The 13420-nt window shown below is 47.3% G+C and overlaps 1 protein-coding gene across 2 annotated transcripts in view; it reads right to left on the bottom strand.

Annotated features, from left to right (window-relative positions):
- Window positions 1-13420, bottom strand: part of MYO1D (myosin ID) — a 109394-nt gene that overhangs the window by 75098 nt on the left and 20876 nt on the right. For both annotated transcript variants that reach the window (XM_088537220.1, XM_088537221.1), the window contains exons 2-10: window positions 6779-6987; window positions 5884-5977; window positions 5017-5182; window positions 3527-3580; window positions 2542-2637; window positions 2081-2197; window positions 1515-1718; window positions 528-673; window positions 332-446 (exon numbers count right to left, since the gene is read on the bottom strand). In XM_088537220.1, the coding sequence (XP_088393346.1) occupies window positions 332-446; window positions 528-673; window positions 1515-1718; window positions 2081-2197; window positions 2542-2637; window positions 3527-3580; window positions 5017-5182; window positions 5884-5977; window positions 6779-6987 (1201 nt within the window). The remainder of the gene's footprint in view (window positions 1-331; window positions 447-527; window positions 674-1514; window positions 1719-2080; window positions 2198-2541; window positions 2638-3526; window positions 3581-5016; window positions 5183-5883; window positions 5978-6778; window positions 6988-13420) is intronic.

Below are 13420 nucleotides of genomic sequence, written 5' to 3'. Positions count from 1 at the left end.
CCCCATTTTTTTTCCATTTGAATAGGTACAACTAGACAAAACAGATAAGCATTTAGATTAGAAACTTGGTCACAAAGATACCACAAGACGTGGCATCTCAGACTCGGAATCCCCTCTTTTCCAAAACCGTGGCAAATATGGAGAGGTTGCTATATATTCGGGTAGCTTCTTCCACAGCCTGGCTTGCAGGCAGCGCTGCTGATGGCGCAGCTGGCATCGACACGGATGTCCTGTTCACTTGGACAGGAGCTTACACGGGGAGCAACTCTAAATCTGGGACTTGTGCTGGTGACCTCAAACCAACCTCTCCCTCCCCTGCCAACTCACTCACATGCTTCCAGGGAATTCCCTCGCGCTGGTACTCCTCCTGCTCCTGCTTTAGAACCAGCTGAATGAAGAGCTGCTGTAACTTTTCATTGCAGTAATTAATGCAGAACTGCTCAAAACTGTAATAAAAATAAAGGCAATGAGTTTTCTCACATGGGAAAGGAGAAGCCACAGCGCCATGCTTTAGCAATGGGGCTCACCTGTTATTATCAAATATTTCGAAGCCGTAGATATCCAGGACGCCAATGACGGTGTTTTTGCCGTGCACGGTGGTGTCGTAGTTCTTCACTTCGATCACGTCGTTGATGTGGGTCACGATCCAACAAAAGAGGCGCTCGTAGATGGCCTGAGAGCAGACACACAGTGAGGAATCCTGCCCGCATCTCTCCGTTCCTTCCAGCCCCCATGCAACACAGCATTACAAAGCCTAACTCAAGATGCTGCCCGCAGTAAAGAAAGAAACATAGACTAAATTCTACTAAAAACTACTGGCAAAAAGAAAAAAGCCCATAAAAACATTTCTTTTGTTTCCAAAACACATAAGCACAAAGTCTAAATCCTAAAGAGGTCAGTGCGAATGGTGCTTCCCCCATTTGATTCCAGCCTGCTTTTAAGCTGGCTAGTATCTTCCACACCTGGAAATTATTTCACTGTACAGATGAGCAAGTGAGAGTTCAAACAGGCAGAGAAACCTGACAGCTGAACCCAAGGGCTGTAAAGTAATACTGTTCACCTGTAAAAAAGAAATGATCATTGGTATAAGCATCTTCAAAGCCCATAGGTTCGAAGTGCACTCTGAAGACATGGAAATATATAAGCTTATTAAAAATGTCAAGTTAAAAACCAAGGAGCTTTCACACTTTCATCCATTCTCCCCTCATGGTTTGATTTCTTAGCTATAGAACACAGCTCATATGCAGAAATAAATTAGCATGAAGCAGGGAATCCCATGTCTCAGCAAACACTGCACTCATTAAGCCACACAGGAATCAGGAGCAGAGTATGGAAAAACGTGCAACTGTGAAGGCGTTTCAAAATTCTGTGCCTTCTTTGGGCATCATTATTCTTTGAGTGAGTTATACAGGGAGCACCAAACACCCAAAAGCTAAAAAAATGTATTTGAGCGTCTGAATGATCTGAATTATCCCATACAAAATCCCATGCGAAGAAAGAAAATGGGAACTCACTTTTGCAAAGGCATCTCTGCCATAGGTGGCTTCTTGCTCGGTGTGCTGCTTGTCAATGACATCCCGGCCCGTAGCCACGGTGCGGAACAAGAGAGCCTTCTCCACCAGGTCAGCTTTGGTTGACAGCAAGTCCGCAATGACCGACACGACTTTGCCATTCTCTATCAGGGGCGTATCGCCATCCACAGAAAACTTTAAGTTCCCCTGTAATAAAGAGCAAGAAACTAGACTGAGATTTCTTGGCCTATTATTAACATCAGTCAGGAAGTCTTGAGTTCGCCCACACCTTCATCCACTATGCAAGCCCTTGCTCCATGCTGCAGAAGTGCTACCCCATGGAGGGGGTTTTCTTTGGCCTGCTTGCCCCTTTCCACCTGCAATGGTTTTCCTCTCAAGCAGACATCAGAAGGGAGCTACAGTGCCAGTGCACAGGGGAGGAGGATCTGTGGGTCTGCTCAGCACATATAGAACAGGAGTGCTCTCAAGTCTGCACCACGGGGACCACTGCCACGCCATTTGGCCATTCCTGAAGCACAGTCTGCTCCAGCTGGGGACACAGAACCTACCAAGTGGAGAATGGCGGCCACGATTTTGTAAACGGTCTGAATCTCCTCTTGCTTGAAGCCTATCACTTTCATGGCGTCAGCTACTGCTTTGAACTCTGCACCGTCGTTGTTGGAACACTGTGGAGAAGGAGAGGAGTTTGGGGCACAAGGTTCTTCACGAAACATCTGCCCCTGGTAACGGTCAAAGCAGCCAAAATACCTCTGCTTGCATTTGTTACCAGTGACAACGTATCTCCTGCTGCAGAGGATTGCTTTCCATAAATAGGAGCAAGTGGGCTACGGACAGGTAAACATACACTTGTCATCTAGGTCCAGAACCTCCATTAAAAACAGCAGATCGGTGTTACCTTTCCACACTCACCCCAGTCTCAGCTTCTGCTATTTCAGGAGCAGTTTTAAGTATTTAAAGATGCATTTACAATTAAGACAAGGTACCTGCAGCTCCCTGACAGCACCCTCACCTTTAGCTGCGCTCCTGCGCGGATGTAGCTGTATGCAGACGCATCCTTCTGGAGATGCAGAGACCGCAGCATCTGGTCAGAACCCCCCTGCAGCAGCTGCATAAAGAGTATTTAAGAAAAAGAGAGCCCCGAAAATAAAGGCTTTACTTTTTTCATAGTAAATCAATCTCTCACGTTAAATAAATTCTGCTCCTGCTTGGCAAGGAAGACCAGAGAGATGAAATTACTGCCACAGCAAAATCAGCCACGCTACCCGGAGTCGCCAGCATGATGTTCACACAGACACGGGCTGCAGCACTGCAAGGCTCTGCAAACCTCTTCCCAGGCCCGACGTGTTTACATTTACGACATGTCACAGATGCTTTTTGGCAAGCACGCTGACCTCCTCTGCTCCGTGCAGAGACTTCCCAATGGGGAAACGGCATGTTTATTAAAAAGGTGCTAACGTGCTACTATGGTGCACAAAAGTGACAAAATAAATAAATAAACCCAGTTTTCACAGCACAAAAGCAAGAATAAAGGCTATACTGAGAGGCCAACCACTTCCCCTAAAGGACACCCAAGGGAAGCATCCTACAGTATGGAAGATATTTAAAACAACCCAAAGAAGAAAGAAAGTGAACTTGGTGCCATAAAATTACTTCCATATGGACAAGAGAGGCCTCAAGACAAAAATACAGGCGTTAGATTTGTTACAAATAAAGCAGTGCGTCAAAGTCCGAGATCCCACCACACTTGTTTAGTTAACCTCCTTTTAAGTTTACAAATGTGTTAATGTGGGCCTGGAAGATGGAAAACAAAATCTTCCCGTGCTCCTCTCCCAAAACAGGCCTCTGAATAGGTGACGAACCAAAAGGTCACCCAAGATGCAACTACACAGAGAATCCTTTGCGAGATACATGAGGGGAGGAAAGCTTGACCTGTTTTACTTGTCTTTTCAGGAAAACTTGGAAGCAAGACTTATTTTCCAGGTGTAAATACCAACCTGGTAGAAAGAATGAAAGCTTCGTTCCCCTGGCTGCTGCACGATCACACGAGACTGAGGGGGAAAAAATACAAAATAAGTTTTTCTGGATGCAGACGGTCTGTCCCCAAAGCATCTCCCTTTGCAAGCCAATCACTATTACCAGAATAACTCCAAATTAATGTTATCTTTTAATAAGGCTATTACAAATATGCTAGGCATGAGCATGGAGTTTGAAGTTTCTATGCCAAAAGACCTGCTTGCATAACAGTTGCAACCTGCTATTTTTAAGCAGAAATCCCATGTGGCAACTACTGAATTGGTTTTACGGAGAGTCAAGTAAAAACAGCATTTTAGGTTAAGGGTTCCTGAGTAGCTGGCAAGGAGAAACGGGATCAGGCGACTGAACACATGGTTAGGGACTCCATGGTTAGGGACTCACGGGGACTATTTCTAAAACACCAGGGCTGGAGGACCAAGAGCACCCAACCACTGTAAAATTTAACTATACTTTTAATGCAAGGGCAATATTTTAAAGAGCAGTGGATAGCTCCATCTGCAGAATATTCTTCTGAACCCATGTAAGATAGCACAAGAAAAATGTTTAACTCTAGCAGATGGTCAGCAAGTGGCTTATCCTTATTTTATATTTTAAGTTTTAACCATGGAAAGTGACTGCATGTGTGTTCCCACCCCAGCGCAAAGCCACTGTGTTAGCATCAAATTCCTCAACTTCTTTGAAAGCGGATACAAATTTAACTGGCTTGGGACTATTAAATAAAGAGTCATGATTTAAGCGCAGCTGCAGCCCCCAGTCCTTTTTCCTTTGCATGGAAGTATCACATGTTAAATGTTTTTCTTTTATAAAACAAAGTGTTTACTCTGAAAATAGACTTCAGGGAAATAATGGGAGAAGAAAATTAGCAGATGTCAAACACGCAAATTAAAGCCAGCTGTCCCTCAAGTCATGAGAACTGTTAATAGATCAAGCCCAGCTTCTCTGCAGGGTTTTGCATATTCTAAGGTTTTCGGCCACCGCTTAGTGACATGAAAAGAATTATGCTCAGGCCAGCTTGGAATAGGCAAAAACAAAGTTTCTAAGTGATGACACAAGGCTGTGGCATTATTTCAAAGTAACGCTTCTGGAGCCTTCAGTTGCTACTTACAGACCTAGAAGTCTTCTGCATTTAATTCACCAGGAGATCTCAATGCAGGAACTTACAAGGAAGGATTTTTGCTAATGTTCAACTAATCTCAGCTTTTATTCCCGATACAAAGGACACAGGTCTATATGAACATAAGCTTTTGAGGAACAAGGTCCTTTCTATGGCGAGCTCGGGAAGCCGTGCCTGGGCCTTAGCAGCATTTCAGTTCTTTCACTAATTCTTGCCAAAAATTAAGTTCTGGATTTAAAGTGATTCTGACACACTAAGTTTGAAAGGAAAACATCCTCATGGCAAAGCACTAACTCTTTACAAATGTAACTACATAAAACCCTGAACCTGGCTTACCTTTTCTAGCAAGTAATTATTGATGTGCCCACCTATGGGGTCTCCTTTAAAGTCAAAGTTGATATCCATGTATTTTCCAAACCTGCTGGAGTTGTCGTTACGGTTCGTTTTGGCATTGCCAAAGGCCTCTAACACGCAGTTGGATTTCAGCAGGATGTTCTTCACCCTTTAGTACAGACGGAAGAGGAAAGGATGAATCTAGAGATTTCCCTTGGAACTTTTTTCTCTTTGCTGCGTGTCACGCGCAGTCCCATGGGAAACCAGCTGTGAGCTTTTGGGAACGCTCCTTAGAGCTGAACAGATGTGAATTGAAGACCAGATCTCCCTGCTGAAAATGTCGTGAATCAAAAATTCACTCCCTCAAAATGCACCCAAGTTTTGAAACTGCTTCAATTCTTTGGCAAATACTCTGCAAGATGTTTTCAGGCTGGGAAGACACTGGTTTCAGCGGAAAGCCACATCCTGTATTTCCAAAACTTTTAGGCTAGGAAAGGCACATTTTTCAATTCAGGAATAAGCAAGCCTGAACAGACACGGGGAGGACTCCTCACACCCAAGAGACCACTCCAGCGTTCACAGGCCTCTCCCAGGCTGCCCCAGGAAACAGGATTTCTGGCCGCTGCTTTTATTTTAAAAGCTCGAAGGCTTGAGTTTCTCCTGGCTCTTCTACATGATCTTAGCAATCCATATTTAGCAATTGGTATTTCAACATTTCTAGAGTAAAAGCAGAATCTGACAAAAATAAAAGCACTGTAAAAATAGCGTGGAACTGCTATGGGAGACGGTCCTGTAAACAGGTACTATCCAGGCTAAAAAAAGAGATCCAGGAACAAAACCGTGTCCCCAGTTCTGCTGCCAAGCCCTTACCTTTCCACCTCAGCTCTCTGACCAGGGTTGGTGATGGCTGCTATGTACTGCATAATATATTTACTGGCCTCAGTTTTCCCAGCCCCACTTTCACCTAAAGGAAAAAAAAAAAAACACAAAATCAGGTCAAAATAAGATCAAGACAAATCACTGAACAGTATTCTTAACTGTACCACGACAACGTTTGGGAGGTTGTTGTTGTTTTCTAAAGCAATCTTATTTGGGTGTGCTCTGAACATGTTTTAAATCAAGCCCCAACCCTGCCCAGTTGTTACTGCTGTGTCAACCTAAAACCAGCGACGGTGCCGGATTTCACAGGTCTGCGAGAAGCCCAGCAAGCAGAGGATCAAAAGAAATATTGTTGGAGGGAAAAGCCTGGCATGCAGAGGCTTGGCTGGCAGCGGGGCCGCGAGCTGCAACACAAGAGGCTTCTGTTCGCCGCAGCATCTCGCGGCTCTGGCTTTTCAGGCACGGGGACATCAAGGAAACCAAGTGCCAGGATCCAGAGCGCGACCGTTCATGGTACCAGCACTGCTCCCACTGTCGGGAGCCGCACAGGCGGCCGCCGAAACAGAGAACAAAGCCCTGAGCACCCGGGCACGGGAGGAGCCGCTCTCCAAACCGAGACGGCAGCGGAGCTTCATCCCCAGCAAGAAGAGTTGGCCCTTTGTGTGCTGGGTTCAACTAACTGCTGCTACCTGCTCTCAAATGAGACAAGCAATAATTGCAAAGGTCTCCACATGCAGATTAAAATGCAAACAGGTGTAAGGTGAACAATATTTTCTCCTTTATAAAACACTGTTAGCCAAGTCCTTCTTCTTCTGCCTGTAATTTCCCAAAGTTGAAGCGTACACCATGGCAGAAACGTCTCAGCTTACCTGATATTACAGCTTACCTGATATTACAATACAGGTGTCTTTCGATCGCCTCTTCATGGCCTTATAAGCAGCATCAGCGATTGCAAAGAGGTGAGGAGGCCTCTCGTACAGCTCCCTTCCCTTGTACTGCTCGATCATGTCGCGCCCGTAGATGTTCAAGTTCTTGTAAGGATTCATGGAGACCACGACTTCCCCAATAAACGTGTATATCCGCCCTTTTTCAAACCTGTGCAGGATGAGGCAAAAAAAAGAGAAAGCAAATTGGTCAAAACTGCAGCGAAGAACATGTTTTCCAAGCAAGTTGCCCATTAACAATAAGCAAAGATGAGGGATGAGTTTATGTTATTCAGTTCATAAAGTGGATTAAAGGCAAGTTTTTTTGTCATGTTCTAGAGCTCACCAGGATCCAGGCCAGATAAACCCAAGTTTTGAAGCCGCTGACCTCGAGGTCTAACCGCATTTGCAAGGAAGCAAAGACAAGACACAAGCTAAGAAACAAATTACAGCCTTTCCGTACTAGGAATTAGCTTCCTCTCACCTTTTTCACTAAGAAGCACTTCGGAATTAGCACTGCTCCTAAGCCAAGAGGGAAAGCTGCTGAAGAACACGTGCATGTTGGTACTAACCCCCACCAGCTTTCATTCGGGCACGACAGACAAGAATTCGAAGCTGGCAGGCTGATTTTTTGAAAGACGTTTCCAAAAAAACACATATGAGAACGCGTTATCCAGCTGAAGAGCACCCGAGGAGCTTCAGAGTAAGAATTGAGGATGTCCCTGGGTATTTGCTCAGGAAAGAATGACAACGGACTTGGGGACCAACGTTCAAACGAGGACATTCTGTTCCTAACCACCTGGATGCGCCCTGTATTTAAAGCTCGTAACGTTAGATGGCACCACAAGCCCTCCACATCCTCCAGAGCGGGTCTGCGTGGTCCTCCACGGGTCACAGCACAGACCCGAGCAGGGTTTTCTGGAAGCCGTCACCACCCCCGGGTGACAGGCACGATATTTTCTGCTGCTCTCGGGGTAAATTGGTGCAACCTCCTGGCAGGGTCGGTTTGTAGCAGGTGCGATAAAAACTTGGAAAATGTAACCCAGAACCAAACCCACAACCTCCTGCAGCCTCTTTTCCCCACTCTAATTCCAGCTGCCTCCGTTAAAAGGGCTGAAGAAGCGCAAAAGGTCGCTTTGCTCCAGCAAGAAGTCCTAACAAAAGGTGTCCTGGCAAGTTCTTCCCAAAATATTAAGCAGCTTAAGACACAGAGAGAGAGTTTTAGAGCTGTCCGAAAGCCACAAAGTGTTGTCTTAGCAAAGGTAGGAGCGTTAGAATAAGCAGGACGCACTAAAACTCAGCCACTCTTGACCAACCACATCAAGAGAAGGGATGGGTGACACGTAGGGAAGGTGACGGGAGACTGAACTGCTAAGGAAGGGGACACAAAAAGTGGGTGCGAAAAGCAGAATCGCGGCCCCGTTCTTCGAAGGCTTCGAAGGGAAGGAGGCGGCACAGGGCAGGGGCGGGATGTGGGGGCGCTCCGTCCTCTCCGGTTTAGTTCTTGGGATCACCAAGCACAAGGACACCCAACACTCGCCGCACGGGGAGATCTTATAGCAACTGCTCCTCATAGGTGCTTATTCTGCAAGGCTGGTGGAAGCTCTCAGACACAGGGGAAAAGACTCTGGAGGGTTTTTTCATAATTTTGTTTTGGAGGGGGTAATTTTTGGTTTACACGATGCAAATCCACAGGGATGACAGAAAAGCTGCAAGGGCGATGGGTGTTTCTTGGAGCAGCCGGGAAGAAGAGCGTCCCCGTGCTCCCCGCGCGGACCCGCCGCTCCGACCTCTCCCTCCAGGCATGAATTATGCAGCGCGGCGGGAGCGCGGCCCGAGCGCGCCGCAGTTTAGGTTTCCAGGGGCAGCTCGCTGGCCCTGTAAGCGGAGCCGCCAGATTTGCTGCCTCGGCGGCGGCTGCAAGAGCACCCAAAATAAATCTGCAAGAGGCCTGCCCAGCAAACCCCGAAACCGCGGTGCATCCGGACGTGCAGCAGGGCGACCCATTTCCCGCTTGCTTCCAGCCAGGAACTAAGTCCAGTATTGAAACAGCAAGTTGAATCTGTGCAATGTGGATGAAGGATATCGGCTCTCTCACGAGAAGTCCTTATTACCTTGCTAAAACACTGAGTGACACTCAGAAAATAGAAACGGGCAGGTCACGGAAGCGACGGGCTTGCTAAGAGGGTCAGGGAGAGAAAAGGATCTTACTTGGTTGTGCGTTTTATATTCTTTAGGGAAGGGGTATTTAAAAAAGAAATGTTTAAGTCCATAAGTGAACCCTTAAGCTCCCTAAGCAAAGCAATTGGAAGGTCCTTATCAGCCTGAGGTATCAAAACAAGAGGATTTTTTTTAAATAAAACTCCTGTGCATTACAGCTCCAATACCCACCCCGCCAGAAATGGCTGAACGTCCTGTTCGTGGATCTAATTTTGGACAACTGCGGAGTCGCCACCAGAGAGCACTCACATTTAGGAGTCCTCCCACCTGACAAACAGTCTGGGCAAAAATAAAACTGTTCTTACCGAGGAAATGATGCAACTTCAAATGAACTCAGTACAAATAAAGAAAAGAGTTGGCCGGTGAGCGGCAGACGCCAACCTCCAAAACATCTGCAGAGGCCAGCGCGCCCGGCAAAGGCGCCTCGCCACGGCGGCGCTCCTCCGAATGCTGCAGCCTGAATTATCAAGGGATTTTTAGAGTTAATTTTCGAGTTAATCACGTCCATGATAACTCCCTTGCACGGAAACACAAATGGAAACTCGTCGGGATCGCAGAGCGCAAGCACCGTTGCGCAGCCTGCAGCTCGCCGTGCCGTCCGAGCCGACCTGCGCCCGCTTCCGAGCGCGGAGCTGCTCCTCGGCGCCGTCGGTCCCGGCCTTCCCTCCATCTGCCTGTGCCGGGGAGTAAAACAGCTACTGAAAAAATGAGGCCAAGCCACCGGCCGTGGCATGAAGTGACCCTAAGGATAGCGAGAGCATCGGTGGCTACTGAGGGTCATTCTGCCCGGGGAGAAGAGCTGCCCTCACCTGGATGTCCTTTCCTGCTGTGGAAGATTTACATAATATTCTGCTTTACATATATACAGATGCACTAAAGCTTCTCCCACTGTAGCAGAGCAGGTGCTCAGCAAATCTATCTGCTCTCACCTCTTCTTCCACCCTCAGCCGATGCTCCAGAAACCCTGCAGTTATCTTCAGCACAAGAAGCCAGAGCAGGTTCACCAGCTAGGACAATATAAAGCACCTTAACCTACAGGAAACTAAGAAAGGAGAGAATAATTCGGAAAAGATATAGGAGTGTTACAGATACATCCGCTTGCACACGACTGTCCAGAGCAAACGTAGCATCACTTGTGAAAAAAAGAAAAAGCTGTTGGACCACATTTATCATTTCTTCCAAATGCAACCCGAAACGCAGAGCAAACCCCAATGCTTGGTGGAAGAGAACTACGGTTTCCTCCTGCGTGCATGGGAGGGAGATCCATTCCGTAGCTACGTGCACGCTGGCAGGCAGAAAACAGGGGCAGCTCCTCTTCCCACTACAAATCCCAGGCGATTTGGGTTTCCTGACCCCCAAAGGGGCACCCAGTACCCAACGACTCCTTCCCGCCACCTACGTGCATGCGAACGCCATTCCCATTAAGACTTTAATTAAAAATGATGTTAATGAAGAGGCCAAGAGAGGGCTTTTAGGATGTTTTCCTGAAGGAAGCTGAACTCAGAGCAGACGCCTGGCAGTGCAAAAGTATTTATGTGGTTTAAAACTGCACAGCGAGCCGTGCTGGCACAAAGGAACAACTATTCACCTGCACAGGGAAATAAGATGATTTTGCTTAAACACACTTCAGCCGGTGTTTCCCTAACGAACACATCAGACTATTGTGCCTTTTATACACAATACCAGGTCTCTATTGAACATTCAGTGTTACTTAAAGAGCCTATTTTAGGCAAATCTCAAAATAAATTCAGCTGTCGAGTAGGAAAGACTGACTTTTGAGCCTTTCAGCAACTTGTTCGCAGGCTGCATTACAGCGAATCAGCCTCATCAGGAGAGAATTCAGATAAACAGGATTCGGGCTGGCAGACGCGGAACTAAAATATTCCTGCTGCAGTTAGAAAAACAAATCCAAGAAAAACTGTCCAGTCAATATTACCTCCTTGTTCTGGGAAAACAACCCAAGTCTGTCCCGACTGTGGGTGTGCATGCCTACAGCGCTTCCATCCAGCCTAGCACCAAAGGGAAGAAACTGCAGTTTAAGTTCATTTAACGTGCAGGTGAAACCGTTTTTTGCTTGCATTCGTCCCACGTGGTCTCGGCGTTCACATGCTGCCAGCTTAACAAAATAGGAAATGCCATTCGCCGCGCGTTCGGCACCACTCCTTTCCTGTGCGGGAGGGAACAGAGGGCAGGCTGAGGAATACTCCATTCATCTGCGATTTTCAGGCCGAAAGAAGGTTAAAGGCTCCTTTGTCTTGATGTAGATTTTTTTCCCCCCCTCACCAAAGAAAACACTAAAATAGGAGCGATTGGTGCCACATCTTCTACCCAGCTGCTCCGACAGAGCAGTGCCGTAGATCAACCCTGCAGCTTTGCAAACCCAGCAGGTAAAGTCAGGGCAAAGGAACATGGAAGAACTGCTGAATTAACGCTGAAGTCACGAGATGCAGCCTCCTAGCTAGAAGCTAGCACGATGTTAAAAGCCCTTTCCTTAAAAGTGAAGCTAAAGCACTAACCTTGCACTGAAAAACCGCCAAACCACTAAACACAGGAGGCGCTGAACGCTCTCATCTCTATTTGCGTCAAAGGACGGAGTGAGCTGTCGCTCTGCCCTGCTGCTCGGGACTATTACATGTTCTTCCATAGCTAGAAACGTTGCAGAAGACACAAGTAGACTTAAAGCAGGTACCGTGCAAAACGGGCACTCTTTGGAAAAGATGCAATAATCTTGCTTGGAGCAGGACATCGCACCGGGCCATCTCCTGGGGTCTCTTCCCACCCAAATCTCATTCTACCACTAACCTGACAAGAGAGAAACTAGGCTTGGGTTGGCAACCAACGCCATCTATCCCAAAACTCCCACTTTTTAATTTGTCCAATAAAAACACAATCTTTAAAGAGATAACTGCAACAACAACAAAAAAAGGCCAAAGCTCAAAAGCCAGGAAGGGCCTTTCATCAGCATCTGTCACCCAGAACATCAGCTGGAGCAAACGTGCAGAGGGTGGAGATCAGCTCGCAGGAGAGCTAAAGCGGCGGCCGGAGACCCTCAAACTGCTGTGGAAGATGAAAGGTAGAAACGATCACTGGACACATCAGAAGATCTTTGCAAGCAGCAAGAACAAGTACTCAAACTTCAAAAGACCACCCAAACCCGCAGGATAAGATGGAAGGGATTTAATCTGGCCAATCGAGGCTTGAGACTAAGCAAGACCACTGTCAAGGAGCAGAGTCCTGAAAGAGCCTTTCAACAGAGGCAGCAACGGCTTCTGGGCCTTACTGGATATTGCAGAATTTAGCTGATTTGTTCAGAAGATTTGGGTTTGTTCACCATAACATTCCAACCTATGATCCCCAAAACCTTAACTGTTGGGAATTCCGCTTTCTTCACAGCATTTCACAGGGCTGCGTTGCTGCTACGCTGCCTTCAAGGACAGCGGCAGACAAAACGGCAGCACGAAAGACGCCAACCAGCGCCAGGGCTGGTGGCTGCCCAGCTTTAGAGCGTGCCGAGGACGCGGGCGATTCCTGCTCTCCGTGTTGCCAGTGTGGGAATTCCGGCCCAGTTTTCCTTCCCGAATAACAACCATCCTCCCAGGCGATGCTGCAGGGGCTGCAGCCCAACAGGAACAGCACGAATCACTCAGAAGAAACACAGACTGGGACGGATGTTCCTCCGAGCTCCTCCTAACCTCTCCAGCAATCCAAAGGAATGAAAACAGTCACTGCCCATGACCCTGACATAGCAGCGTATCCGTACAAAGAAACGGAACCTGGAGACTTATCAGCTACGGCATTGACTGCGACTTTCCAACCCAGTAACACTTTCCAAGCCATCTCCTCCTTCGGTGTTTAATATACAACGTGACCTTCCCAACTTCCTGCATACACTGCTCAGCAGAACCAGATACTTATGTCTAAACAAAACCCCACAGCCCTAACGTGCCCAGGTACAAGCACAATATTTCACCAATACTTGGAGACTCCTTTTTCCAGTCAGCTGCCCATGAGTTGCTGATGCTCAGATGCTTCTTTGTTCAGTGATAAAGAAATATTCTGCCCGGGTGAAGCTCACGCTGATCTGCAGCCGCTGCCGGAGCCTCCTGAATGCAGCTTTGTTTGGATGCAGGGCTCGAAACACCCAAGAATCATCTTGCAGGGGCAAGATGCAGTGCGCAGGCTGCGAGCACTCCAAAAGGCAGCTCTAGTCCTTTGGTGACTTTACAAAATCAAATCAGGTTCATCCCTGCTCCCCACACAGGCCACGTAAACCATAATGCAAAAACATGACTTAGATTTCTGCCCGTTTAAGGTTTCTCTCAGAGCTACTGCCACGGTCCATGTGAGCTCACCTAGACAAAGTCTTTGAGCACACAGTTCCCTCG

The sequence above is a fragment of the Tinamus guttatus genome, unplaced genomic scaffold (assembly GCF_059628265.1).
Source record: "Tinamus guttatus ecotype Peru unplaced genomic scaffold, ASM5962826v1 Tinamus_guttatus_pri_ptg000732l, whole genome shotgun sequence".
Lineage (NCBI taxonomy): Eukaryota > Metazoa > Chordata > Aves > Tinamiformes > Tinamidae > Tinamus > Tinamus guttatus.
The sequence above is the reverse complement of the archived record's forward strand: the minus strand, read 5'-3'. Positions and strand labels throughout refer to the sequence as shown.